This window comes from Psammomys obesus, unplaced genomic scaffold, assembly GCF_907164565.1.
Source record: "Psammomys obesus unplaced genomic scaffold, mPsaObe1.curated_primary_1811, whole genome shotgun sequence".
Lineage (NCBI taxonomy): Eukaryota > Metazoa > Chordata > Mammalia > Rodentia > Muridae > Psammomys > Psammomys obesus.
Genome location: NW_026596046.1, coordinates 34,719,234 through 34,746,863, shown reverse-complemented (window position 1 = coordinate 34,746,863; position 27,630 = coordinate 34,719,234). Strand labels below are relative to the sequence as shown.

The following is a 27,630-nucleotide window of genomic DNA, read 5'->3' as shown; positions in this document are numbered from 1 at the left end:
GTGAAAAATAGCAGCCACAACCCATACTGAAAACTCCAGTGGACTCCCCATAAATCTATCTCTCATATATTTATCCTGTCATCACCCTCAGAAATGTTTGTTGTGTCCCCTCACTACTCTTTTGCCCCAGTCTCCGCTTGTTTAAATCTTACCCATCTTTTAGGAGCTAGTTCAAATGTGGCCTTCAAAAAACTGTTCCTAAATTGGATGACCCCATTCCCTCTAGCCAAACGTAACTTAGCCCCAAAGTTCCATAGCCAAGATCAGATCTTGTAAATCTTTTGTGTTCTTCTGGGCACTTGGGGATGACTGACTCTAATGTGTGCAGTTTAGAAACTGATAATCATACGTTTTGTTATGTTGTGTTATGCTACTACTAGCTCAATGACTTTGAACAGATAATATTCTCTAGTTTTGGTTTCTTCATCTTTGAATCAGTTGTGATAACTCCTACTCTGTGAGGTTGTACTGGGGGCTCAAGTCAGTTCTTTAAAAATCACATTTGAGTATCTACCACCTTGATTTAATAACAACTTAAATTCAGGAGATGGAGAGATGCTCAGTGCTTTAGAGTACTTATTACTTCTGTAGAGGACCCAGGTTCAGGTCCCAGTACCCAAATGGTGGCTCACAACCATCTATAACCCCAGGTGCAGGGGATATAAAACCTTTTGGCCTCCTTGGGTCTAGGTGAGCATATGGTGCACAGACATATATGCTGGCAAAACACATATAAAATTAGATAAATTAAAAGATAGTTGGAGTTTGTTTGCCATGTACCTGATGAATACCATTGAATTACTACATACTTTTGAGAATATGACCCAGGACCCGTTCCTGAGGTTGGTGGCCTATGGAAATAGCGGTTACAGTACAGTGCTATTAAGAGGAATAGTGTGAGAATGTTTTGGAGATAGGCATTTGTTCCAAGCTTCTGGATGGGTGAAGTGAAGGGGAAAACCAGGTGGCTTTCCAGGTTAAGACATGTTGGTTGAGACTTGAAGATCCAGTAGAAGTTGCCAGTGTTAGAGTAAAGACAGAGCTGAGAGAAACATGATTTTGCATAATCAATATTGTGTGTGGCTAGAGCATATGTGAGACATAATTAGAAGATTGGAGTTAGGTTCCTTTTTGAATACTTCCATTGAGCTTAGGTTTTACTCTGAGAAGAGTAAAGAGTAAGGTTTTGGATGTGTGGAATTGCTAGGCAGTCTCAAGTAAGGATGTCCTTTGCAGTAGATAAGTCTCAAGGTAAACAAAATGGTTTGGATTCAGCTCTCAGGTAAGCTACTCGGCCAGGACGCCGATAGCCATGGAGAGAGAATGTATAGAATGAAAGGACTGAAAATGTAACTCACGGTTACAATTTTTACCAGTGGTGTGGCTTTGTACAAATAATTTAGACTCTTTGTGATTCAACTTCCTTGTGGTAGAGTCTACCATAGTACCAACCTCACATGTAGTAGGGATTAAGTAAATTAAGATCTGTAGAGCTCTCCTTACAGCTTTGTTCAGCACATGGTAAGTGCTCTTTAGTGGTAGCTTTTTATTTCAATGAATGGATGGAAAAAGAGGGTCTAAGAGGAAGCACTCAGTGAAGTGGAAAATTATGAAAATGTATGGGGTTCCACAAGCTGAGGGCAGAGTTTGAGAAAGGGAAACCGGTGGATGCTTTGAAGAAGCAAGTCAGATAGAAATGGAAGGAGTCCATTGGATCTAGCTATGGCTTCAAAGGAAAGGAGGACAAGAGCTACAAAGAAATCGAAACTTTGAAATCGTGTGTGTGTGGGGGGGATTTTAATGTGGTTCAGTGATAGAGATTACTTTTCGCGGCTCCAAGTTCTGCCCTCGTCACTGCAGAATAAAGCGCAAGCACAGAAATAATCACAAGACGGCTGCTGAGGCAGGCAGAGCACAACATTCCAGGCTGCCTTGCTGCTTAGCACCAGACTGTCCAGGCCACACAAGTGAGGAACTTACGCTGTGTTATTGGCCAAGAGCAGTGTTGAAGATAATACAAGGGATGGGATAAGTGATATCACAGATTCTTGGAGGAATTGCTACAGAATTGTCAACTGTATTTCCTTTAAACACCATCTGGTTAGGATTCCAGTCAGTTAATGTAGCTATTCCAAAATGGTCCCTGGTATACAGTAACTAATATTGACTGTGTTAATAATGGGCATTAGGGTAGTTTTTCTTTTTTGTCTATTCTAAAACTTTGAATATAATGAGCATTTGAATATTTATTAAGTACATAGCCAGAGACTAATTTACAAGTTCTCTGTCTTAGGAAAGGATTTCAAGGAAAAAAAAAAATAGCACTTTTTTTTTTTGAGACAGAGCTTTCCTGTGTAGCAGTCCTGGCTGTCTTAGACTCACTTTCTAGACCAGGCTGGCCTTGAACTCACAGAGATCTGCCTCTCTCTGTCTCTCAAATGCTGGGAATAAAGGCATGAGCAACCATATCTAGCCACACTTTGCTAATTTTATGTAAAACGTTTAATTTTATTTAAAAAATAATCTGTATTAAAATCTTGAGGCATGTTAAGATGACTCATCATATCCAATATCAGATAAAACTGGTTCTGTTAAAGTTCAGCAAGTAAACAAGCAAGAGTAAAAGTTGCTTGGAGGTTTAGCTGTGGTTCTCAACCTTCCTAATGCTGTGACTCTTTAATACAGTTCCTTGTGATATGGGGTCCCCTCCAACCATAAGATTATTTCATTGCTATTTTATAACTTAACTTTATTGCTATTGCTATGAATTTAATGTAAATTTCATAGCAGGATATCTGATATTTGATCCCTGTGAAAGGGTAGTTTGATCCCAGAGGAGTTGCAATCCATAGGATGAGAAGCGCTAGTTTAAAGCAAAATCTTCCTGTGCACGAAAATACCACGGCAGATAAGAACGTAGTTAATAAAGGACTGCAGCAAACTCTACTAATACAGCCTTTGTTGAATTTGAGCATTAGCCAGGCCTGATGGTGCATCCTTTGACCATAGCACTTGGGAGGTGGAGATGACAGCATTGTCAGTTATATGGGAATTTGAGGCTAGCCTGCACTACAGGAAACCCCCAGTCATGATTTCTCTTCTTGTTGCTGACAAAAACAACTTAAAACAGAAAGGATTTGTTCTGGTTTATCATTCAGTGGCACAGTCCATCGTGGTGAGGAGGTCAGCTTGAAGCAGCTGGTTCATCACACTCCCAATCAAGAAGCATAGAGCAATGAAAGCTTGTTCAGCTCTCATTCTCCTTTTTTGTTTAGTGCAGGCTCCCCTTCCAGGGAGCCACTCATAGTGAGCAGGTCTTCCTACCTCACTGAATCAAATCAAGATGTTCCCTCGCAGGTGTGCCCAGAGGCTGGACTCTCGGGTGATGCTAGATCTCAGCAAATTGACAGTTAAGATAAACTATGTTATCTTTTTGTTGGTTGGTTAGATTTTTCAGACAGGGTCTCCTGGAACTTGCTTTGTAGACCAGGCTGGCCTCAGACTCAGAGCCTGCCTCTGCCTTTTGAGTGCTGGGATTAAAAGTGTGGCCCACTGCCACCCTAGCCAGCTCATCTTATCTGAGGGTTGGGTGGGAGATCAAGTAGGAGAAGAGAAGGAAAGAGGGAGAGTTTATCTCCAATAGAGAAGTTTGTGCTTGCTCTTAAGAAATGAGCCTCCCAAGATCTGATACTGTGTTTTAGGAAGTGTTACGAAAGCAAGGAAGGTGAGATTCAGTGTTGAGCAGTCTTTTCTCTTATAACTGCTCCAGCCTAACTTGGACTTTTCCTGGTTGCCAGTTGCTAGTCCTGATCCTAAGGTGTGGAATGCAGACCAAATAAAGAGTTGTCTTAAAGCCAACTTTAGATGCTGACAATGAAATAAAACATTGCCTTTTCCATTGTATATGGGAGCACTGCAAGGCCCGGGAGGAAGACCAGGGGGTAAAAGCAAATGATTTCTGTCTGTTCTCTTCAACTAAAAGGTGTTCTGAGTGGATTGTAATGACTCAGTGGAAGATTTGTGTTACTCTGAAGCTGCTTAGTCAAAAGTTTTTATTTCTGAAATGAAATACTTTTGGGACCATTTGCAGCTCTTCCAGTTCGTTTTTGGATAGTTCCTATCTCCACAGAGTTTCTGTGTCTTCCCATTTTCTGTTCCAGTTGAGGAGATACACTGAATAAGAAAGGAAAACCAGAAGCTGCCCCTCTTCAGTCATTCTTCCCCATCCTTGCCATGCACCAGGTCTTATGCTGAGTGTCCGTAATACAAAGAATGAAGAGGGCCTCCAGTGAGCTTTCACCTGCTCCCAATAAGCAAAACACTGCGAAGTAAAATGTCTTCTTTATTAGGAAAAGCTGGGGAACTCTGCTTTATGTCTAACCTCTGAGAAGGTTGAACAGGTTCCCATTCACATCGTGGACTATTGCATCAGAGTCACATGAAACAGGCACATTGGCACTAACTGGAGAGTAAGAGGTGAATGTTCCCAGTAATATGCTATGCAGACTGTTCACCACAGCCTTCAGCATGTAGCCTCCTGATATAAGTTGCTATTTTTAGAAATGAAGAACAAATGGATGCAAAGGAGCATGAGTTATGGGAACCATTGGCTCTGTCCCTGCTTTTTACTTTAAAGCATGGTACACTCTGGCTAGGAGAGTTGCCAAGAAACTGATTACCAATGTATAGCTGTTGATAGTTACTATTCCTGGAACTTGGTCAAAGGACCATGTGGTTTCCCAAGGACGCTGGGATTATTACTGTTTGCTGGAAAGTAAGAGGTGAATAAAAACAAGTGTAGATGTTGGGTGGTGGTGGTGCATACCTTTAATCCCAGCACTCCAGAGGCAGAGGCTGGCACACTTCTGTGAGTTCAAGGCTAATCTGGTCTACGTAGTGAATTCTAGGACAGCCAGGGCTATGTAGAGAGACCCTGTCTAAAACCAAACCAACCAAAAAGAACAAAACCCCAAAAAAACAAGTGTGTTCAATATGATGTGGTAGAAAATGATTGATTCAGTTCTAACTTCATAATTAGGTAAAAATACATTGTAGGCTAAAGTTCCCTCTCCATACTGCTTTAACCATTTTTCTCTGATCCAGTCTAGTTTTAAAATTCCCTAGTTTTTTGTTTTTTTTTTTTTTTTTTTTTAATACTAATGTGAAAAGATACATAGCAAGCCCAGAGTTTGACAATGAGGTTTTATAGCGACATTGATCTTCGGCCCATTCTGTCCTTAGGTTTAGTGCCATACAGTGTGCAGCTGCAGTCCCCAGAGCTCCTGCAGAATCCTCATCTTCCAGAAAGTTGGAGCACTCAAATCTTCAGGCAGCAAGTGAGGCACCAGCCAGGGAGCTGACCACCAACGGCCATGGCCCACCTGCCTCCAAACAGGCGTCCCAGCAGCCCAAAGGGATTATGGGAATGTTGGTCTCTAAAGCTGCTACTAAAACCCAAGACAACAAGGAAACCAAAACAGAGGGCAAAGAAGTAACAAATGTAAGTTCTTTACAGTAGGCCTTTTTTTATATAACAGAATTGGAATCCAGGAAGACCTACACAGCTTCCATGCTCATTTATTTCTATAAGGGTCCTACAGTCAGTTATGAGTTTTCTACTTTAGTTTGAACATGAAGAATTATTTGAGGTCTTGCTATCAGGTCCAGGCTGGCCTCAAACTCAGGCTCCTCTTCCAACCCTGCTTCTCCAGTGTTGGGAAGAAGCCTGAGCTATCGTGCCTGATGTAGTTTGAACCGTATTTTAGTTAATGTTTAATATCTCTTCTGATAGTCCTTTTTTTGCCCATAATACTCCTCCTCAATATTGGACTCTGTATAAAATGCTAAGACCTGGTTTGTACAGGAATAAGATCTTTGTGACAGCCATTGAAGTAGTGTACATGAAAATCACCCTGAAAGCCTGCAAGTTTGAGGAATTCTATATTAGTAGAGACGTTTGAGAACATCTAGCTGGGGTTTTGCCATATGTATCTTCCTTCCTGGCATATTTGACATTTGTGTTCTGTTTTATGCTTTTGTTTGTTTGTTTGTTTGTTTGTTTGTTTTGTTTCTTGTCCTCATTATTCATTCATTTCTCTTTGCTTTTTCTTGTTCAGTAATCTGAACTAATTTAAGGGCGTTAAGAAAAATAACTATATCTTGGTTTGGTGATACATGCCTGTTATCTCAGCATTTAGGAAGTTGAGGCTGCACAATGAGATTCTATCTTTAAAAGAAAATAAAAGAAAAATATAAACATACTGCCTTAAAAATTCAGAAAAGTACAGTTACTGTTGTTACTACTAATTCTTCCTGTCATCATTATTTTCAAGTTTCTGCTTTGGCAAAGTGAAGGGAAGGCAGAAAACAGACAGAATTGAATTCCTTCTGTGCACTGACAGTCTGATCTTTGTGTAAAGCCTCTCATCCGTTCTGTGTGAGTCTTAAATGTGTATGCTAAACTAGAGCCTAGACTTGTAATGCACCTGCGGGTCATATTACTATTATATTATAGGTCCAGGATTCGGATCCACTTCTGATCATTAAAAATGCTTTACCCTCTTTCCCATTGTTTATCATACCACTTCTGATTCAATTCTTTTAAGACAAATAGTTTTTAAATGTGCTCAAGAAAAACTCAGATGTATTCATAAATAATTTGTAAAAACAAAGCAAACTTTGGGAATTAGCAAGATGCTGTTTGGTGGTATGGTTCCTTTCTATGTTCTTGTAGCTACATCTGCACATTTGCACATATATAGAGTTGGCGCTGTTCATACAGAGTTGGTACTGTCAAGGCGGAACGCTTTGTTTTGTGACAGTTCCTCACCTGACCATGCTGGCTTTGATCTTGCTGTGTAGCTGAGGATGACCTTGAACTCCTGATTCTCCAAGTTCCACCTTCCTTATTCTGGAATTACAGTCTTGTATCATCATGCCTGGCTTTTAGTATGCTCTATTGCTGGAGATTGATTGAGGCCATGGTACTTCGAGAGCAACCTAAACGTTAGACAAACTTAAAAACTGTTTTCTTTTTTCTGATTTTAGGCATCTTCATCTGGAGGCAAAGCACCAGGAAAAGGGAATGTGATGAGCAACTTTTTTGGAAAAGCTGCTTTGAGTAAGCATGTTCTTTATTTCTTTGAACTCAGATGAATGTTGCTGTAGTGACATATGCCCAAGGTGGGGGCCTCTAGTCTGATGTTTGCACATCCAGGCATTCCTGGTTCGTAACAAATCCACAGAGAACTGATCAATGTATTGGTGAAAATAGCTCTTAGAGGGGAGTTTATATTATTTCTGCTTTCAGTTCCTGCATTAGGAAAAGAATAAAGTAATCCCTTCATGGAGCATTTGAGAATGGGTAATTAAAATGAGAGAGTAGCTGCTCAATAGCGGAGATGCTGGCGTCATTGTGCTTGGTGTACCCTTATTACTACTGTCTCTCCAGGGACCACAAAAATATAGACTTTTACTTTTTTAAATTAGATTTTAAGATTACTCAAAGCACTGAATTAAATGTAAATGTGAATATAGGCAGTAATGGCCAGGCTCTTTTTTTTTTTTTTTTTTTTTTTTTTTTTTGAGAAAGGAAAGATCTCTTTTATTTAAACATCTCTTAATGGAAAGAGCCAATAGTTACATATTTTTATACATCATATATCAAGTGTTCATCTCCTGGAGAGGGTGTGACAGAATGGCAATAAGAGTGTAGGAACTGCAGGGTAACACACACATTCTAGCAATACTGGTTCTACAGAGATCTGTGGCCTTGTGTTGCATGCCTATCCAAGCAAAATTATCGGAATTCTGTTCTTCTGTGATGGCCAGATTAGTACTTGGAGGGTGGTGGGTGTTTTCCTTGCTGTGGAGGCTCTCAGAAAAGACTGTTTTTTGTGTTGTGAACATAAAGAAAATGTGGTACTTGGAAGTTATCCAGAAACATGCTTTGGTGGTGGTGCTGGAACAAGTGTACAGGAGGTTCCTCTTCCTGGGCACACATTGAGTCTGGCTGGTGCTGGGACACTGTATTCAGTCTGAGATCATTTCTTAACAATTTTGATGCTTTTGTTGTTGTTGAAGTGTTTGTAACCTTAAGCTCCACTGAAGAATTTTAATTATTTAAAACTGTTTTTGCTTATTTGTATATGTGATTTTTTATCTGTGGAGATATGTTCACATGAATACAGTTTACCATGATCATTTATGTTTCCACACAAACCCTCAAAAATATGAATAGATTGCATTTTACATTCTGATCCATTTTCTCTACTACCAAAGACTATACATTCTTTTAAAAACTATTGTACTAACCTGCATGTATCAACCGAGACTAAGGTAGTTTTCCACATGGTAGATGGATTAAGCAGTTACAGAACAGGTAACCCAAAATGCTTATTGAAGGACCGCCTGCTGTATATAGGTTTCCAGTTGTATATTGTGACTTTGCCTATAAAAAGCCATCGGTGGATATGCACGAGGCTAGATTATGCGTTACTGTATTTTCGGCTGGCTGGGTCCTTTCTGACCGGCATGGCAGCTTAGGTGTGTTGTGTTTCAGCTTAATATAGAGACCTGGGTTAGGAGTTGAGCTGACTAAGGCCCATATCCAACGCTTACTTTCCCTCTCAGTGATATCTTGGGTAACTTGATTAATGTTTGATAGTAGTTTTATAAATATTATTCCAACTCTCACAGAGAAAGATGACTTTCGGACTTGCCCAGAGGGAAGGATTTTAGTAAATTCAGCTTTACCATTGATGGTAGCATTGAGATAGGAGTATCTAGGTATTAAAAGGTAGGATACAGGACTTAGAGAGATGGCTCAATGATTTAAAAAAAAAAAAAAAAAAAAAAGCACTGCTTGCTCTTCTAAAGACCTGGGTTGAATTCCCAGTACTCAAGAGGCAGCTCACAACTATCTGTAACTGTGTGCCAGGGATCTAATGCCCTCTTCTGCCTTCCACAGGGACCAGGCATACGTGTGGTGCACAGACATACATGCAGACAAAATATCCATACAAACGAAATATATATAATTTAAGGTAGAATATAAGATGTCGCTACGAATGCAGCTGTCACCCATTGTTAAGCTGTACTCTTGAACATGACAACCTGCACCTTTGTTTTCATATATTTTAGAGAGTTGAACTTAGGGGCTACCAAGCCTGACAATCCAAGTTTGATCCTTGCAGTCTGCATGGTAGCAGGAGAGAGCCTTCACATATATACCATGGCATACACAAACCCATTATACATGCAATAAATAAATAGATGTAATTTTTTTTTTTTTAATTAAAAACCCAAAAGTTGAATTTGGTATTTTTAAGGCTTGTGTTTGGTATCATGTAGAGCTGTGACATAATGAGAGATTAGAGGAAAGCAGAAATAAGATTATGTATGTTTTCTTTATCACCTGTGCACCCTTTTAGGACAGGGGCGGTTTTTTATCCCTTGCTCCTAACGTTACCTGTCACATAGTGGACTGACACAAGAATGATGGATTAATATTGTATGATGGGTTATATATGTCTGCTATATTTTGCTGTAGATAAACTGAAAATCAGTTTGGATTCAGAACAAGCAGTGAAAGAAGAGAAGACGGTGGAGCAGCCTCCAGTGTCTGTCACTGAACCAAAGCTGGCAGCTCCCACAGCTCTGAAGAAGTCCAGCAGAAAGGCAGAGCCTGTGAAGATGCAACAGAAGGAAAAAAAATGGTAGGAAAATTTTGTTCCTTGGAGGAAGGGCAGTCTTGTGGAGGTGAGGTGGTCTGTCTGGGCTTTCTCAGCAGGCAGCTCTCAGCCCAGCGTTCAGCTTGCTTACTGCCTTAGGGATGCAGCTGTGCGGCTAGGAGGAAGAGAAAAGCCCCACAGCTCATCTAGAGGCAGGGCTGGAGGGCAGCTGGCTTGAGTGAGGCGGGAGCCAAGGCTACATTTTGTCCCCATTGAAGCAAAGGATCACCTTGGCCCCCAGACTTCAGTTTAAATGTGTAGACACTGTGTAAGTGTGCCTCTGTGTGTGTGTGTTTCACATCAAATTACCCAGTGAGAAGTTACTGTTTCCAGTCCAGTTTAAGAGAAGAACTTCTTTGTTTTCTTTTTATATCAATGAGTTTATTTTTCAAGTGGTAAAATGTAATTAGAAAAGAAAATAAAAAGCACACAAGCTGTTAAAAATGGATCCAGGAGTTTGAGACACTACCTCATAGCTGGTAGGAATTAGTCTGTTGAAAGAAATTTTAAAGGACACTGTCAGCACTGATAGGCCCACAAAGAACCAACTTTTGTGGTAAACTTGGAGCAACAAAATGGTGACATTTCAGAGGGGTAAGGCTCTGTCCAGCGGGCCTTACCTCCCGGGAACACATGATATACATGGATTAAAATATCCCCAACCGCGATCACAACGCTCACTGCTGGAGGCTGTACCAGGCACGCACTGAGCACTTCACCACCAAATAGCAGGTTAAGTGTAGGGATTTAATAGGTGTCCTTTACAAGACTGCAAATGCTTTTTTCTGTTCCAAGTCTGCCGAGAGGCTTTTACTCACTGATTTTAAATTTTAGCAGGCTTTTTCTACCTTTTCTGAGGTGGCTCATATACTCTTCCTGCTAAAATGGTGGATTGTACTGGTTGACATGAAAATGTTAAGCCAGCCTTGCATTCTTTGGATTAGCTCCCGGGGCTGTACTTACTGTTCTTATACACTGCTAGGTCAGTTGATATTACCCTGGAGGGAGGGGGTTGTTCCTATATTTTTGAGGACTGCAGGTAAGCTGTTTTCTTTCCTGGTAATTGGCTAGTTTTAGTATCAAACTTGTGGTAACTTCGTAAGTTAAGAGGAGTTTCCCATTTTCCAAAGGAGTTTGTGAATTTTGTTATTATTTTACATTTATTTATTGTGGGGAGTGGGGTGGGGGTGTTATGTGTGTGCACAGAGGACCGTGTAGGGCCCTGGAATAGAACTTGGTTCATTAGCTTTGTCGCCAAGCACCTTGATCTGTTGAGCCACCTCTGGCCCTATGTAGGTATTTCTAATACATTTAATATATGATAAAATCTGTTTGTGAATCTGGGCCTGGATTTCTTTTATAGGATTTTTATTTTTGTATGTGAGAGCTTTTTTAAGTAGTGTTATTCAAATTTCCTAGTTCTTTTTTGGATCAGTTTTTATTAAGTTGTGCTTTTAAAGGAATTTATTTCCTGTAAGTGCTTGAGCTTATTAGAGTTGTTCATAATCTAGCCTTGTGTTGGAGTATTTATAGACTATATTGTTATGACTGTAGATTTCTTTATTCTCTAATTACCACTTGGAAATACATGTTTTTCCCTCTTTTGTAAAAGGCTTATTAATCTTTTCTCTTTAATATAACAACTTTAGACTTTGTTAATTTTTTTCTATTTCTGCTCAGATGTTTATTTCCTTTGGCTTATTCTGTGTTTATTTTATTCTTTTCCTAGCTAAAGTAGGAAAAAAATGTTGATGTTCAAAATTAAATATGACATAGGTACTCAATAACAAAGACTATGGTTTACATGTATTTGACTCTTAACACACAATATGCCCCTAAATTATTTATTGATGAAATGAATGCTGTAATGGAGAAAGCAGACAGAAAAGCTAAATAATGTCAAGCCAGAGTCTAGGTTTTTATTTTTACTACATCATTAGAATGACTTTACAGTCTTGTCTAGGCCTTTGCTCACATTGTTCTCTCACTTTAGAATAGTTGTCTTCCCTTCCTACCTGTTGAATGTCTACTCAGCTTTTAACAGTCGTGTCCCACAATGTTACTTGTTCATTAAATTTTATCATGTTGTATAATAGCTAGTGCAGCTGGCCAGAGCATGTTCATCTTTTGACGCAAGATTTCACTATGTGGCCCAGGCTGGCCACAGTCTTAGAATCCTCTCAGCTGAAATTATAGGCATGTGCCTGCCAGAGCTTCTTGAGAACAGCATTTCTTTCCTGGTTTTTGCCTTATGATTGTTTAGCTGCTTATTTAATGTGTGTTAAAGACTAAAAGGCCGGTTGGAGGTGTGGGGGAAGGCATCTAGAAGACGCTAGATAAACTGGCCGATAGAAATTGGGGAAATACTTTATTCTGGCCACCCTGTAAAGTGATGTAGTTGTGGATATAACAGTAAATATCTCCAAAGAATCAATCTTCCCACTGGGCACGGTGTTATACCACTTGGGAGGCAGAGGCAAGAGGATCTCTGTGAGTTCAAGGCCAGTCTGGTCTACATAGGGAATTCCAGGACAGACAGCACTACATAGAAACCCTGTGTCAGCTGGGAAGTGTAATACACGCCTTTAATCTCAGCACTCAGGAGGCAGAGGCGGGTGATCTCAGGGTTAGAAGCCAGCCTGGTCTACAAGCAAGTTCCAGGACAGCCAGGGCAACACAGAAACTCTGTCTTGGAAAAACCAACCAACATAGAAACAAACCAAACCCCCTGTCAAACAAACAGAAAAGGAATCAATCTTTCCTTGTTTGTTATTTTCTGCCTCTGGAGTCACGACTGTGAGCGCTAAAAGACGCTGCATAGGAACATGTACATACTTCAACATACAAATACTTCTTGTTCTGTTTTGTCCTTAATTTATTCCTGGATGGCATCAGGGGGAAGCGAGTAGACTTATCTGATGAGGAAGCAAAGGAAACGGAAAACCTGAAGAAAAAGCGAAGAAGAATCAAGCTTCCTCAGTCCGATAGCAGTGAAGATGAAGGTACACATTGCTATTAATTTTTGTTAGGGGGATCATTTTGTGGTTCATGAGCAAGGACCTAAAAATGTCACTTACTATGGGCTAATGAGATCAGTACTCCTAGCAATGATAGGATATTTCTCATTGAAATCTACTTCAGTCCTTTGATCAGAATAGTGATCGTTTGGTAACTTGTGAAAAATAAACGAAACAGAGAAAGTGTGCCTACTGTTGCACATGCTGAGACCTTTTTTTTTCCCCCTCTTGAAGGCTGGTGTTTCTTTGGCTGTTCATATGCTGCATATTCTAGAAAAACTAATCAGTAAAACAGTAAAGCTGGAAGACCATAGTGTTGCTCTTGAAAGGGAGTGCCACTGTGCTTCTTCCAGGGTTAGGTATGGGCAGTGTTGTCAGACAGCAAACAACACACACAGGAGTCTCTTTACAGGAAAATTACGAAGCTTTTAAAACAAATACCAAGTACTTCCAATTTGTAAAGTACATGTGTAGGTGTTTTGCTTACCAGTTTGTCTGCACCGCATGCATGCGGTGCTCAGAAGAGGGCATTAGATTCCCTGGAACTGGAGTTACAGATGGTGGTGAGCCGCCAGTCAGACTCAGGTCTTCTGGAAGAGCAGCCAGTGCTCCTAACCACTGAGCCATCTCTGAAACCTCTCTATTAAGTACTCTTAGGAACCAAGATCTTACCAAACCACGTAGAGTATATGGAAAGAAGCTAAAGGGAAAGTGCTTGGGTGGCTTGTGCTATCAGGAGAGTGTGCTGAGAGAATGGGGCTACAGCTGGAGGCAGTTTCTAAGAGTTAAGGTATAATGTATCTGTCATTTTACACAATTGGAAGAGACCCGGCATCTTAGAAACTCGTGGACAGTGTAAATAAATTGATTACAGAGAGTTAGAGAAGAATGACTAATGCAGAAGGAACCTGCTGAGCTGTCAAAAGCCAAAACTAAAGATGCAAGAGTCTTTCTAAGAAACAGCCACTGGAGCACCTGAAACAGTAGTAGAGGCTCTACCCAAAGGGCACTGACTATACAAATGAATGTAGAGCATGCTAGAAATGCAGAAGGGTGAGCAGACGTAGAAACTAGTACCAAGAGCTTGGATCTGTCTGTTAGACCCATTTTCTCTGGGTGTGGAGACTCCCTAGTCATGGGTAGGTGTTAAGGATCACAGCCTCTGATATTCTGTGAGGGAAACAGTACCTTTCAGAATGTGTGGATTTTAATGTATCTTTAAAGCAAGCCAGGCCAGGGCATGGCATCCCTGGGAGGAGATGTTGTTACGTATTGTCATTTTGTACCATTTATGACAATAAATGAAAGAGATTTCTGAAAAGAAAATTCTAGAGCAAATGGATGAAATAAAGTTCACCAGGAAAAACCTTTCCAGTTAGGAATTGAAATACATGAAACTATGTGGGTACATGGGAATTAGGAGGTAAACTTAGGAAAATGTGATAACTAGAGCGGTCTTCCGTTTACCAACTGCAAAAGCAAACTGGGGAGAAGATTCCGGAAATACTTTGAAGCCAAGAGCTTAATGTTCATTGAAAAGAGAAAACTTAGGGGTTTGGGAAATAGGTCTATCAGCAAGCGTCTGCCTCACAAGCATGAAGATCTTACCTGTCACCTGCATAAAAGGCACACGCTTACAGCCATGCTGTCTGGGCAGTCAGTTTAGCCTAGTGAGCAAGACAAGGCATGCAACTCCTGAAGGACAGCATCTGTGCCTGAGCCTCCACGTGTATGCAAGCATGTACACCTGCACATACATGACTCCTCCCATTCACAGAGCTAACACTGATCGTCTAGTGTTATTGAAAGTGCCAGCTCTGAACTGAGTTCGTAGCCCAGAGAATAATAATACCCATGAGCCATCAGAAATGGGTCTGCGGTTGCTTAGTTGGGAAAGGAGTGTAAAGAAATATGATCGAAGTGAGCAGCATGTGACAACAGGTGACAGATCAGAGCCCCTCAAGTTCTTTCCCCTGGCAGAGATCAGTTTTGGCATCTGGCTGAACCATTTTCTTCTAAAATTTCTGTCTAAAATCTAGCAGGATTTTATGTTGAATCTTTCTGCAGTCTTTAACTTTTGCTTGTGTTCCATTGATTATACTACCTCGACCTGTGTCTCAGGCTCCTCATTAGTAGGTGCGCTACAAGCATGCGGCATGGCACAGGCTCCAGTCTGAGAGACCTGGCTTTGAGCCTTCCTGCACCGACCGCTTTCTAGCTGACGGCAGGCAGAGACTTAGCTTCCGTGTTTACTCCCCCAACATTGTAACATCACCACAAGCTATAGTTCTTTGTGGCCATGAAGACAACACATCAGAAACATCAGAAACGCCAAGACTGCGCTTGACACCCGGTAGCTTTTCACATTGTGCTTCCCCCACTCCCTCCGGCTGGCCCGTGACAGACACCTTTGTAAGAACCTCCTCAGAAAGGCTGTCCTGAGGGTCAGCCCTAGAGTGGTGAGCACTCTAGTAGTTCTGCATGTTTAAAAGAAATAACATTAATATGTGTGTTGCTAGGAAGAAATAGTTTTTATGGCTGTGTTAGGTACTTGTTTCAGTCCTTACAGGTTGTGTGTGGAGAATATTAAGCACATGACACACATCGTTTTTTTAGGTAAAGATGGGTAATATAAAAATATATATTGGGTCCTAGGAACCGGTGATTGCTTTCCAGGAATTGGAATGACTAGTTTCTGCCAGAAGACTCTTGACAAACAAGTGGTTGCGTTGCTGGTTCGCTGGAATTAGTCCTCCCGCAGCTCTCATTCTGTTCCAGCAAGAGCTGCTTTCCTGAGCTGCTGCTTTACCACTTGAATGTTTCTCATCGACTACAGATTTAGTTCAGATACACCAGTGCACAAAGCATCCTTTGTATTTACGTCAGGAAGAGTGTGTTGAGTCAGAATGCTTGGCTTAATGGGAAAGACTGAATGTGGGCAAGTTTTTAAAAAATTTCTTTGAACCTCAGTTATATGAGACAAGTAATGATTTGTGAGTTATTACGAGAATGAGTGGTTAATGTTTATAGAGTAGAAAATGTTGGTTGTTTATCCTTCCTTAAAATATTTAAGTTTAAACACAGTCTACATATACACAGTTTTTAAAGTCAGATAAAACAAAGTTTATAATGATAATCCCTACCATCTGAATCACTGAACTGACTTTTGTTGTCAGCATGCTCCCATCTGCCTTCCATCTCTCAAGATGTGTTGAAATCTTTTTATTCCTCTGTTCTCTTCTCTTCCATGGGGGTTATGCCATTTTATTATTGTATGATTCTTTGGGAGATGGGCAAGTGGAAAGGAGGAAGGGGAAAGTATCTTCGGTCTTTCTTCTCTTGACCTGGATATTCCTCACCCCAAATTTTATTCGGGAAGTGCTTGTTCTCCTTGACTTATAGCAAACCCAGTTACTGTTGCTGTGTGTTCAGTGCCAGGACAACTGTGGCATCCCTGCCTCTTTGGACTGGGAGTCTGAGGTGAGACATAGGTAAACAGTTGCCTGCAGGTGCCATTGGAATTGTTTCCTTGGGTAAGCCGTGTCATTGAAGAACTGAAAGGAGAGCACAAATACCCACATTCATCACTTAAGTATTCAAAATTCCTTTTCTACGTAGACTTTCCTTCCTTGCTCCATAGACTTTCCAGCAGCCACTGTGGCCCAGCTTTCTAATTAGCCATTACTTCAGAACACTTCTCTTGCTTAGGCTCCCATCATGTACTGTCTTCATGGAGCGAGCTTCATAGCTAGACTGAAGCACACTGCTTTCCTTCTGTAGTGAGCTTGTGGAGTTAGGGGCCCATTTCATACTTGAAGTATCTCATTGCTTTATTCTGGCTCTTATTCTGTTTCACCTCTTTAGGTCATTTGGCCACGAAGCCCCCACTGTCATAATTTTAAACACTGACTTAATCAGTTAGGAGAAATTCAGATCCAAGCTTTGTGCAAAGAATTTGAACATAGCCAGAAGATTCAGGAAACAAGTGAAGCCAAGCAGCCACTCACGCCACAACCAGCAGCTTCCTTATGATTAAGCAGCAGGTTGGGGATAGGGGTTTAGCACAGTGGGAGGGTGCTTCCCTAGCAAGTTCAAGGCCTTGGTTTGAAACCTCAGCTGGGGGTGGGGGAATAAAATTAAAAAAAAAAAAAAGTAACAAGCAGTAGGTCTGCTGCAGCTCCTCCTGTCCTCTGATGACCTTCTTGTGGACCTCTTTACTGAGAACACTGGACTCGTCCTGTGGCACTCCATTTTCAGATAGCCATTTCCACAGCCTTTCTTTCTGCCCGTTCTGTGTGTGGCAAACAAAGGCTTCTCAGTGGCGAACTCACTAGAAATAGTCCCATAGAAACTACTAATCAGGTTAGGTCGTTGGATGTTTCATGGAAATCAGTTTCAAAGGTGATTGTTCCCCAAAGCCATGCCCTTACTGCCAGCTGGATAATCCAGGTCTAATAGTCATCCTCTAACCACAGCAGCAGATACGCTGCTGTGGAGCCCTGAGTAGAGCAGGCTGCCTCCACTTCCTCCTCATCGTGAATGGCAAGAGCACGGATGCTTGGCTTAGGAAGGCTGTGAACTCACATTGATGGGTTTAAAACCTGTTGCTATGAGTTGTATGAGCCTTTGTCAAGTAAAGGAATCTCCCGGAACCTCTGTTTATTCAGCTATGTTATAGGAGTAAAATCTGACTCCTGACATGATCAGTATCTGTCAACCAACTTCATGCTCTGATCTTGCTGTAATAAAACACTTAGCTAAGATAATCTCTAAGGTATTGCCAACTTTATAAACTCTTTATTCTCCACTTGTAATTATGTAAAATTAATGTGTACTGTAAAGTTACGTCTGTTAACTTCAGAGTCCTTGCTTTTCATGAATTACTGCTTACAAAATATGCCCTTTGATAACTGGAAGTTTCAAGGCAGATGCAGTGGAGAAGACATTGTGCTGGTTAGAGCTTGTTCTCTTCATGAAGTTTGTTCATTTTCCCAGTCTTTCCAGACTCTCCTGAGATGTATGAAGCACACTCACCATCTCCACCTCCTGCATCTCCACCTCCTGATCCTGTGCCAAAAACTGAGCCTGCTCCTCTTAAGGTAAAGCCACCAGAGTGTTCTGTCCTGTGTGTCTTTTCTCCCTCAGGAACCTACTATGCTGAGCCATGTGTGATTTTTCTCTGTGTTTCTCCAGTGCTAGTAGCTAGCTTTTGTATCATGGTGCTCCTATCCAGGTTGGCCAGGTTGACACAACTCTCTTCTCACCTGAGGTGACCCGTTGCTACAGGGCATGGCCTTAGGAAAGCTGCAGAGGTGGCCCAGAGTTAGCTTGGGGCAGCTGTTCAGTGTTCTGTGACTATCCCCATCAGGGCTGCTGTGCTACACAGCTGTAGTTAGAATTGTGCAAAAGGAGGCTCTGCCTGCACCAGGGCAAATTATGAAGGATAAAAGGAAACAAGACTCAGATTTATTCTTTAGGGAAAGGACTTGATGAGAAAAACCACAGCAAACAGCGACGTGCAGTTCTGAATGCTCTTTAGCTGTGGCTTGTCTGTGTTAGCATGGGTGGTGAAATGTTGAGATGAATGTTGATAAGCCTCCTTTTCTTTGTAACCATTAGTTTTCTTTAATTCATTCCGTTAAGACTTCTGTAAATCTTGTACTATTATATCATGGCCAGAGGAATGGGATGAAAGAGACAGTGGAGATAAAAGGAAACTGACAGTAGCAATATGTGCTTCTGGCGTAACTAGTTGGGTATAATGTTCAAATGCCAAGGCTGAACAAAGCAAGTAAGCACTGCACGGCGCATACTGAGAACCCCTGAGAACACCTCTGCCCCGGCTTCCTGGAAAACCCTTAGAGAAGCTGACTGCAGTGGAATGCTTTCCCTGTCTCTCTCTGCCTCGAAAGTTCTTAACCTGTTTGTCTTTTTTACCAAGAGCACAGCTCTTTCCTAAGCACGCTGCTTTTCTTTCTGTATACAGGACGACACCGGGCATGTGCATTACGTAAGCATTACGCCTGTGCTGCGGGGCTGTACCCCTAAAGTGTGGAGTTCCTCTTTCCACTTTTTATCATAGTGGTGTGTTAGGGGGTGGTTTTAGAGATTCAGAATCTCTTATTTTTTTCTATAGCTTTACAGGTCAACTTAACATTGTTATCTTCTGATCGTTTAGCGTTCAAGTGGAGAAAACAAAAGAAAACGAAAGCGTGTCCTGAAATCTAAAACCTTTTTGGATGAAGAAGGCTGCATGGGTAAGACAAATATGTGGCATCAGGGGCACCAGAGTCCGCTGGGGAGCAGTCTGTCCAGATGTGGATGCTCATGGGACTTAGTCCATGGCCGCTGCTGCTTCTGGTCGGTGGCCCGCACCTGGGGCACAGAGCACGAAGAACACTGCGGTGGAGTCAACACTGGGCGTTTGTGTGGGCCCTACAGCATGAAATGAAGCTCTGAGAGGGGGGTGTCAAAGTCATGTCATCTCAGCTGGGGATCTCTTTGATCTGTGGAGTGGAAGGGAAATACCTCTTGCCTCCTGGTGGGGTCTTTGTGAAGGTTCAGATGAGGTATCAACACTGTCTTAAACACTAAGAAACACATTTTAAAAGACTGTAGTGGAAGGAAAGCTTCCCCAGTGTTTAGTCTCTGGAGAGAGTCAAGCCTCTGGTGTCCAGTCCCATTCATTCTTAGGAGAGTATGATTTGATCTCCTGCTTCCTGTGTGTTCCTCTTTGTGCCAGGTCAGGCTCTTGCCACAGTTGAACAGTCTTCGGTGGGGCTTTTGGGATACAGCAGTTGAAGCCTGTTGGCATGCTCAGATTCCAACACCATGCTCTCCTGTCTGGAAATAGTATGGATTTGGGCTTACAAACCTGTGGTCAGTTGGAATATAGATAATTCTTTCTCCTTTCTCATGGCACTGGTCACAAAGTAGATCTCCTAGAGAAGGTTTTAATGCCTTTTGTTGTTTTTTTGAGACAGGGCTTCTCTGTGTATCCTGGCTGTGGAACTCACTCTGTAGACCAGCCTGGCCTTGAACTCAGAGATCATCTGTCTCTGCCTTCCAAGGGCTGAGATTAAAGGCCTGTGCTGCTACCACCACCAGGTGGCCCTATCTTTTTTGATTTTCCTTTACTTGTTCAAATTTCTGTCTTTAAAAGATTGATTGGCTCTGCAGAATCAGCTCTTCCTCGGCTGGGGGCTTACTAAAGCTCATGGAGACACTGTGATGGTTACATGTCCTATCCTACTACCCCCACTTCCTGTTCTGCTGATGCAGCCGTCACTGTGACCGTCATGCGTAATTGGGGAGTAACATTCTTTGCATGTGGCGGTACTCTCTTCATGCTACTTTTCTTGAGAATCTGTGCATTCTAAACCTTGGTATGTTTTGTTATGATTTTTTTTGTTTTGTTTGTTTGCTTTTAGTATTTTAATATCATTAGAATGTGTTAGCTATTGCATGTGTGTGTGTGTGTGTGTGTGTGTATATATATATATATATATATATATATATATATAATTGAATTAAAAAGACAAAAGCATCAGTGCTAGTTGTTTTTTTTTTTTTTTCTTCTTTAAAAGAAGAAAGTGAAGGATATTTTTATGAGAGTTCATTAGGAATCTATGGCTAATCATTTATTTCTTTGTTTTGAGCCCTCAGGTTTTGAGCAGGTGTGGAACCTGGGCTTGTTTGTGAGTCTTTCTCCACACGGGACTGTTAACAGGCTTAGAGGCAGCGATGAGAACTGCTCACATAGCACCTTTGTTTGTAAGGTTTTTAGTTTAAGGGCAGGGGAATGAACCTGGGCTCTGGTTACTGACAAAGGCTGTGTTTTCTCACTCTGCTTCGACTGCCAGATGTACTAGCACAGGGGCTTGCCCTGCCCTTGCTAGATTTTTTTCTCTGTGGGTTTGTAGTAGGGACTATGGCATTGGGCTTTGAAGTAGGTTGAGGTGAATTTCTGATCAAGGAATGTGTTTCTCAGAGCTAAGAAGCCGAATGGAATGTTGTCCACACAGAGCAGGCTTCTTGGAATGGCAGCTAAGGAAAGTGGCACATTCCGCTAACATAGAGGTGCTGTGTTTTGAAGTTGAGATCTCCTCTGTCCTGTAGTTTGAAGTAGCTACAACTTTGACTATAGAAACGCCCCTTTAAGTTTTTTACACCAGCTGTGCTGTTCAAGGCATTTGGTTGGTGCAGCCTGGCCGGTTTTTAACTTTCCAAGCGGTGCACCACAGGCCGCCGGCCACAGCACAGCCAGTGGTTTCACCAGAAGCAGCGAGATAACAATCCTGAAATGTGGTAGTGTAGTCATGCTGCCCTTGGAATAGAGACTATGGCTTACGAAGTAACGGGGCTTGCTACCAACGAGACGTCATTTCCTTTCAGAGGCTCTTCAGATCTGCCTGACACATAAGTCAATAACAGCTCGTAATTTTGTCCCGTGAATTGAGTTGTATAATACATTTGGCATAGGGCTTGTTGGGGATGGAGGGTGTTCTGAGATTGTGCTTGCTAAATTACAGCTATTCCATGGGAATGCCTCACTTGTCTTTTCAAAAAGATTACAGATTTCTCCAATTTTACTAGCGAAGTACCTGAAAGTCTGGCTAAAATTGGAATTCTTCTGCATTCCTCGTCTTTCTCTTCTCCTTTTTTCCTTTGTAGGCATGGTCTCACCATGTAACTTAGCTGGTCTCATCAGGGCTTTTTGCCAGTCACCATGCGCACAGATGTCAGGTGTTTGCAGTACACCTGCCTGAGATGCTGCATTTCTAACCAGATCGCCGAAGAGCCCAAGTCCTATAGCCCAAGTTACAGTTTTAAAGCTTGTGTCATCAAAGTGCGTCTCAGTTCTTGGAAGTAAAAACAAATCCTAAGACCTCCATGTGGAGATAATTGGTGGGTTTGCAGCCCAGCAGGGATTAGGTGATGTGGCTGAAGGATGTTCTTCAGAGGCCCACTTAACATCCAGCAGAGCAAACGATAGGGAAAGAACACTGAAAAGTATTTGCAAACACTGCTGGGGACATCCATATATGCTGAGGGTCAGTGTGCTCCGCATTTTAGTGGAGAGAGGGATATTGATTCATCAAGTGTCACCCAGACCAACAGTGTTTGTGTCATATGGGAATGTGTTTAAAAAAAAAGTTCTCAGGTTCCACCACAGACCTGCTGAGCATGGAACTTGGAGCTAGAGTCCAGCAGAGTTCTAACAGGCTCCCCAGATAATTAGTGCATATTCACATCAAGACAGCCGAGGCTTAGAACACAGATAGTTGGATCGCCGTGCCTGTGCCTCTGAAACAGTTTAACCAGGGTATTTTAATTAGAAAGAATTATCAATGACTAAGAGTGTGAAACCATTGACTTTAGTACTTTGAGCCCGTTTATGCATGAGGCTACTTTTTCAGTGAAGAGATGTTTCCTTTCACTGTCTCTCTCGCTTGCTGTGTTCAGAAAGGCTAAGAAAGAACGTGGCTGCTTCTGCTTTGGAAGCACTGTGTGTGGCCTGTGGCTGTGGAGAGCAGGTGAGAACGTGATTTGAGCCTCTTCTGCCTGCTCCCCAGGGCAAACCTGTTGGCGTAGTTCTTCTCCAGGTCCCCTTGGGAAGAGTTCAGGGACTTCTATTTTAGTTTCCATGTGTGCTGCATGCATGTGTGTGCATCACATGGGCGCCTGGTGCTGGGGGGTCAGAAGAGGGACGTTTGACCCCCAGAGTTGGCAGTAAGGGCAGTTTCAAGCTGCCATATGTGATGGGAACTGCACTCAGGTCCTCTGCAAGAATAGCAAATGGTCTTGGCTACTGAGCTATCTCTCCAGGTCATTTTAATGGCAGAGAAAAAACCTTTGGCTGCTAGGAAGTAAGAAAACTGGTAACTTTGCTTCTTATTTTATCATTGTCTGTCCTTAAACTTTCAAATGTATCATCTAGTATGGTTCATTTGGAACCGTTTTCGTCGTGATATAGGCTGCAGTAAATCTTGGGTTGGTCAGCGTCATTCTGTTTCAAACACTGAGCAGTTGGGTAACAGACTGGCTTCAGATGGAGGCAGTGGTTGACAGCAGGGTGGATTGCTCTAGAGGTGTCCACGGTAGGAGAGTGGCTAGGTTGAACTGGAAATGTGCAAGCATGTGGCTCACAGAAATGGGACTCGGGAAGCCAGTTAGAGCATGAAGTTAGGAGTAGGGGTTTGTGCTACAGACAGTTCATATGTAAAGCCCAGGAAGTTAGCCAGTGTAGACAAGGAACTGAATAACAGATGTGGACAATTAGATGATAAAGGCTCATCCGGATACGTGGGACTCAGCTGAGAAGGGGAGGTCGCCTCAGCCCCACCTAGAGGTCATGTGACTCCAGGGTATTTTCTGGCTGAGGCTAGATATGCTCTCCCAGTAAGAAAAAGGCTGGGCCTGGTGAGCAGGACAACTTACCCTTTGGTAAATGACTCAAACTACCCATGTTCTTCTTTTTTCCTATTCCAGTGACTGAAAAAGTCTACGAGAGTGAATCCTGCTCAGACAGTGAAGAGGAGCTTAAGATGAAATCAGCCTCAGTACACAGACCCCCTGCTGCCTCTGTGAAAAAGGAGCCCAAAGAACGGAAGGGCCCCAAGAAAGGGCCTGCTGCTCTGGGCAAAGCCAACAGACAAGTGTCTATTACTGGCTTCTTCCAGAAGAAGTAAAAGCTGCCTCTGGCAGAGCTTGGGGTGGTCAGGGAGAAGACCAAGAAGAATAGACTGTCACTTACTGTGTAAGTTTGCCGGCTCCTTGCCTCACCTGCATCGTGACGCTGCTCTGCTGTCATGTGACCCTCGTACTGCTTCTGTTTTATTCCAACAAAAGGAAGTCACCTGGAAGCGGGAGGCAAAAGAATATTTTTTAAAACTGTTACATTGAAATGAGTTTATAAAGCACAATCTTTGACCTGCCTAGGATAATTCATTCAAGAATTACCTGCCAGGCCCCACTCACCCTGTCCCATGTTCCTTTTCTGGTCCTCTGTAACAATGTTTTTATTTTCGGAACTCTACTGTATGTATTCACCACTTCTCCACTTTCCTCTCCCTGCTGCCCCACTTCTTTTCCCTGACCCCACAAACCTATTTTCTGTAAGTCTTTAATCTTGGTCAGATGAAAGGCTAAAACTAGAAACTCCCTGAAACCCCTGTCTTCACTGTTCAGGGACACTTGGCCCCAGCCAGGCCAGTGCATATTGGCCCTCCTCTCACAGACGCTCTCTGGAGCTTTGCTCACACTCACGATTTGGGCAGGGCACAGACAGAACTTCACTAATGTGCCCATTCTTATCAGAAATGACCTAGAGTCAACGGTGGGCGCTGACAGGGCTGTTGTATGGCTAACCCATACTTAATACCTAGAGAGTGGGGTCTGTATAGTGGGATGAAAGGCTAAAAAGAGAAATAAAGGCTTGCCATGCACCAGGTAGAACTTCTGCCTCTCAAGGAAATAGGGTCCAGAAATGACAGTCTCCCATTCCAGGAAGGAATGGAGAACTTAAGGCACAGATTTCTACACAGATGCTGCTCCTCTGTGTTTTCAAGTCCTGCGTTTGCTCAGACGGACAGGCTCCCCAGGAAGAGTTTGGGGGCGGGGACCTGGCTGGTTATAGATCTAGACCATAATTAAAACATTTGCTTTTGTACTTTTGTCTGTTCTGATAATAACTTTTAAGCACCTTCCATTAGGCAGGAGGTGAGACCCGTCCAGGTTGTGTGGCAATGGCTTTGGACACTGAGCTGTAGGGAAGGGAAACAGACGGGACTGTGATTCACCCATGGAAGATGAGGGGTGTCTGACCCGACCCATTCACTGACTTGTGTCATAGAGATGGAACCAGCTGCCTGCTGTTGAAGGTTAGGGTTGGGATTGACCTTGGGATTTATACAGCTTCTTTAGCAGCCAAGCATGGGCTTGATTAAGGCCAGCAGCTTGGGAGATGAGTCCTGGCCTTGTGTAGAGGACTAGAGGGCAGAGGCTCTGCACATTTGGGCTGAGTAAAGGCTGGCGTATTCCAGAACTTTTTTTTTTTTTTTAAGTGGAAAAGAGTGGAATGCCTGGACTTAAGCTTGACAAGAAACTCTGGAGAAGAATCCCTTATTTTAAGTGGTTATTTTTGTCATTGCCTCTAGTCATTTTTCTAAACGGGAATGGAAAAGTACAAGGCAACAATCCAGTCTTTAAAAAATCTGATTCTGGTGGGATTTCTAATAAAACCAAATTTGAATGGGAGCTCTGGTGCAAGCAGGAGTTGCAGATCTCTGATCCCTGTACCCAACATGGCACCTGAGCTCTGAGCTGTCTGCAAGGCTGAGCAAGCTTTCTCTCCACGTGTATAATCCTTAACCAGGGCACCATGAGTTAAATAAATCCGAGAAGCTGTTTTGAAACAGTGCTTCAAACTGAATGTCTGATGGGTCTGTTATTTGACAGCCGGGCGGCGGGATGTGCAGTTATCTAAATGCCGACCAGGAACAGGCTGGGTTTCAGTTTATGTTGTTAAAAGTGCAGAGCCATAGTCTGAAATGGACAAGTTATTTGCTGTCTTCATCATCTTTTCAGTCCTGTGGGAAATCTTACTTTTAGCCAACCTTATTTTTCAGTTCATTAGGAAGAAAATCTAGTCCTGATCTTGCATTCTGTATTGGTTTGGCTTCGTCCCTTGCTGGCTGGGTGAGGTTGGGCAAATTTCTCTCTCAGTTTCCTTAACAAAGTTGAACTAAAATGAGCCACTGTGTGTGCCAGGCCGAATGTGTATCTGTAGCCTGAATGTGGTCCACAGTGGCAGCCCTCGGCGCTGCTGCTCTCCTGATGGTAGGTGCAGGCAGCTACCAGCTCTTTGAAATGCTCCCTAGCACACAGCCCAGATGCTGTCCTCTCAGAGGCCTCCTGGCAGTACATCTGACCTAAAGGGGAAGATGGTTATCCTGTTTTATGACAGGTTTTAGAGAGTAGAATATTCTTTTTACTGAAAGAAAGGTTTATAGATGGTAGTATTTACTATTAATTAGAAACATTTATTGTGTTTAACACATGCCAGACCTCTGACTGGAACACAAGAGGATACAATAGAAATTGTAGAATTTGTTTCTTGTCCTCAGGATCCAGTGGACATGAGACTCTAAAATGGAATTTCAGGGCTGAGAGTGCAGTGATAGAGAAGTAAGGGTCTCTCAGCGCTCTAAGAAGGTGGGTCTCAAAGCAAGCTCTGGGAGGAGAACCTTAGCTCTTTGAAGGCCATGTATTATTATACCAAGAAAGGAGAATGGAAAGGATTTCCCAGGCAGAAGAGCATGGCTTTGGGTGTGAAGGAGTAGATCATAGAATTAAGATTGTTACATGTATGGGTGTTTTGCCTGTATGTATGTATGTGTGTATATGCGTGCATCATATGTGTTCCTGGTGACCAGAAGAAGGCTCCCTGAGCCATCATGTGGGTACTGGGAATAGAACCCAAGCCCTCTGTAAGGGCAGCAAGTGCTTTTAAACCACTGAGCTATGTCTCCAGTTCCCAGACCGTAGAATTTTAAAACGAGAAAATACATTGAGATGTGAGGTTGGGGTCCTGCTGAGTAGTTTGGATTTCGCCCATAGATAATGGAGTCCAACTGAAGAATGTTGAGAGGGATTTATTAAAGTTCCATTAGAAGTCAGTTCTTGTGATGAGTGACAGTTGGCGTGTCCTGTGCTGCTGCATGCTGTGAGAGTACATCTCTCTGTAAGTGCCCGTTGTGTCTGAGGTCCAGCAGTGGGAAAACGCTAATGAGATTAAAGAAATTGTCATAGCTAAAGCTGCTTTATTCTGGCAGCTGGTGTAAACAATCACATTGCTCCCCAGACTCTCCGGCTTGCATTTCTGTAGCAGAATCAGTTTTTAAGAAGTGATTTCAAAAGCTGATTGTTCCTTGACATTCTCAATGACAGGAGCCTCTACTAAACTTAACGCATAGGAGAGTGGGATGGGGCAGGACAGGTTCTCTCTTAGCTTTCTCCTTTAAGAAGATGGTGCTTGTTACACAGGGAGCACAAGAGCCTTATAAGGAAATGAATTGTTTCTTGAGGACAGGGTAGCACGGGCGCCTAAAAACGGATCTGCCAGAAATGCACTCAGTGTCAGACTCGTTTTGGTAAACTTGTCTCTCCTTTCATTGGTTCCGGGATCTCAGAATGCTGTATAATGCTGCTTTTACCACCATGAAACCTTCAGGGGCTGCGAGAAGGCAGCATTGCTTTCTGAGTTATTACCCTGGCGGCTCTGTAAATTAGCCCATGCTGTCACCATGCCCTCTCTGAAGGGCACATTGTACCCAAATAACTGCATTTGGGATCTGCTCTTGCCACTCCCTACTGCGTGACACTTCTCCCCTCTTCTGCCTCTGTCCAGTTTGTGTGTGTGTTTTTAAGTGTGGGCCACCCACAGATGACCACCCAGGCTCCTTAGCAAGAAGCTTGGTAAGGCTTCTGGTCTGATTTTTCCATTGGATCAGAACCCACCGTAACTCCAGAATTGCCCTTCCATTTCAAGCCTAAGTTGCCACACTCCCCTCCTCCTCTATTTTTCTCCCTCACTCTTGCCAGGCTCCTCATTCCTTGAGGCCTCCCCTTGGCTCTTACCACCTTCTTTTTTAAAGCTCAGAGTACTCCGTGGCTAGCCCTTCTTCAGCTTTTCCTTTGGTCTCTTGGGCTTTCTCAAGGTTCTTCCATGTTTCTTGCCTTTTCCTGGACTGCGCTTGAAGGTTGGAAAAAACACCTTTTCTGATGTCTGCTTTGGATCTTTCAAATGCAGAGCCCCAAGCAGTTTGAATGATAGTCACCTTGGTCCCAGACAAGAGACTGCATTAGTAAGAAACGGGAGC

At 42.6% G+C, this 27,630-nt stretch overlaps 1 protein-coding gene across 2 annotated transcripts in view; it reads left to right on the top strand.

Annotated features, from left to right (window-relative positions):
- Positions 1–25,164, top strand: part of Pold3 (DNA polymerase delta 3, accessory subunit) — a 38,666-nt gene extending 13,502 nt beyond the window's left edge. For both annotated transcript variants that reach the window (XM_055623605.1, XM_055623606.1), the window contains exons 6-12: positions 5,242–5,500; positions 7,048–7,120; positions 9,551–9,716; positions 12,627–12,733; positions 17,744–17,847; positions 18,927–19,005; positions 23,240–25,164. In XM_055623605.1, coding sequence (XP_055479580.1) covers positions 5,242–5,500; positions 7,048–7,120; positions 9,551–9,716; positions 12,627–12,733; positions 17,744–17,847; positions 18,927–19,005; positions 23,240–23,439 — 988 coding nt within the window. In that variant the 3' untranslated portion in view covers positions 23,440–25,164. The remainder of the gene's footprint in view (positions 1–5,241; positions 5,501–7,047; positions 7,121–9,550; positions 9,717–12,626; positions 12,734–17,743; positions 17,848–18,926; positions 19,006–23,239) is intronic.
- Positions 25,165–27,630: the final 2,466 nt, after the last annotated feature.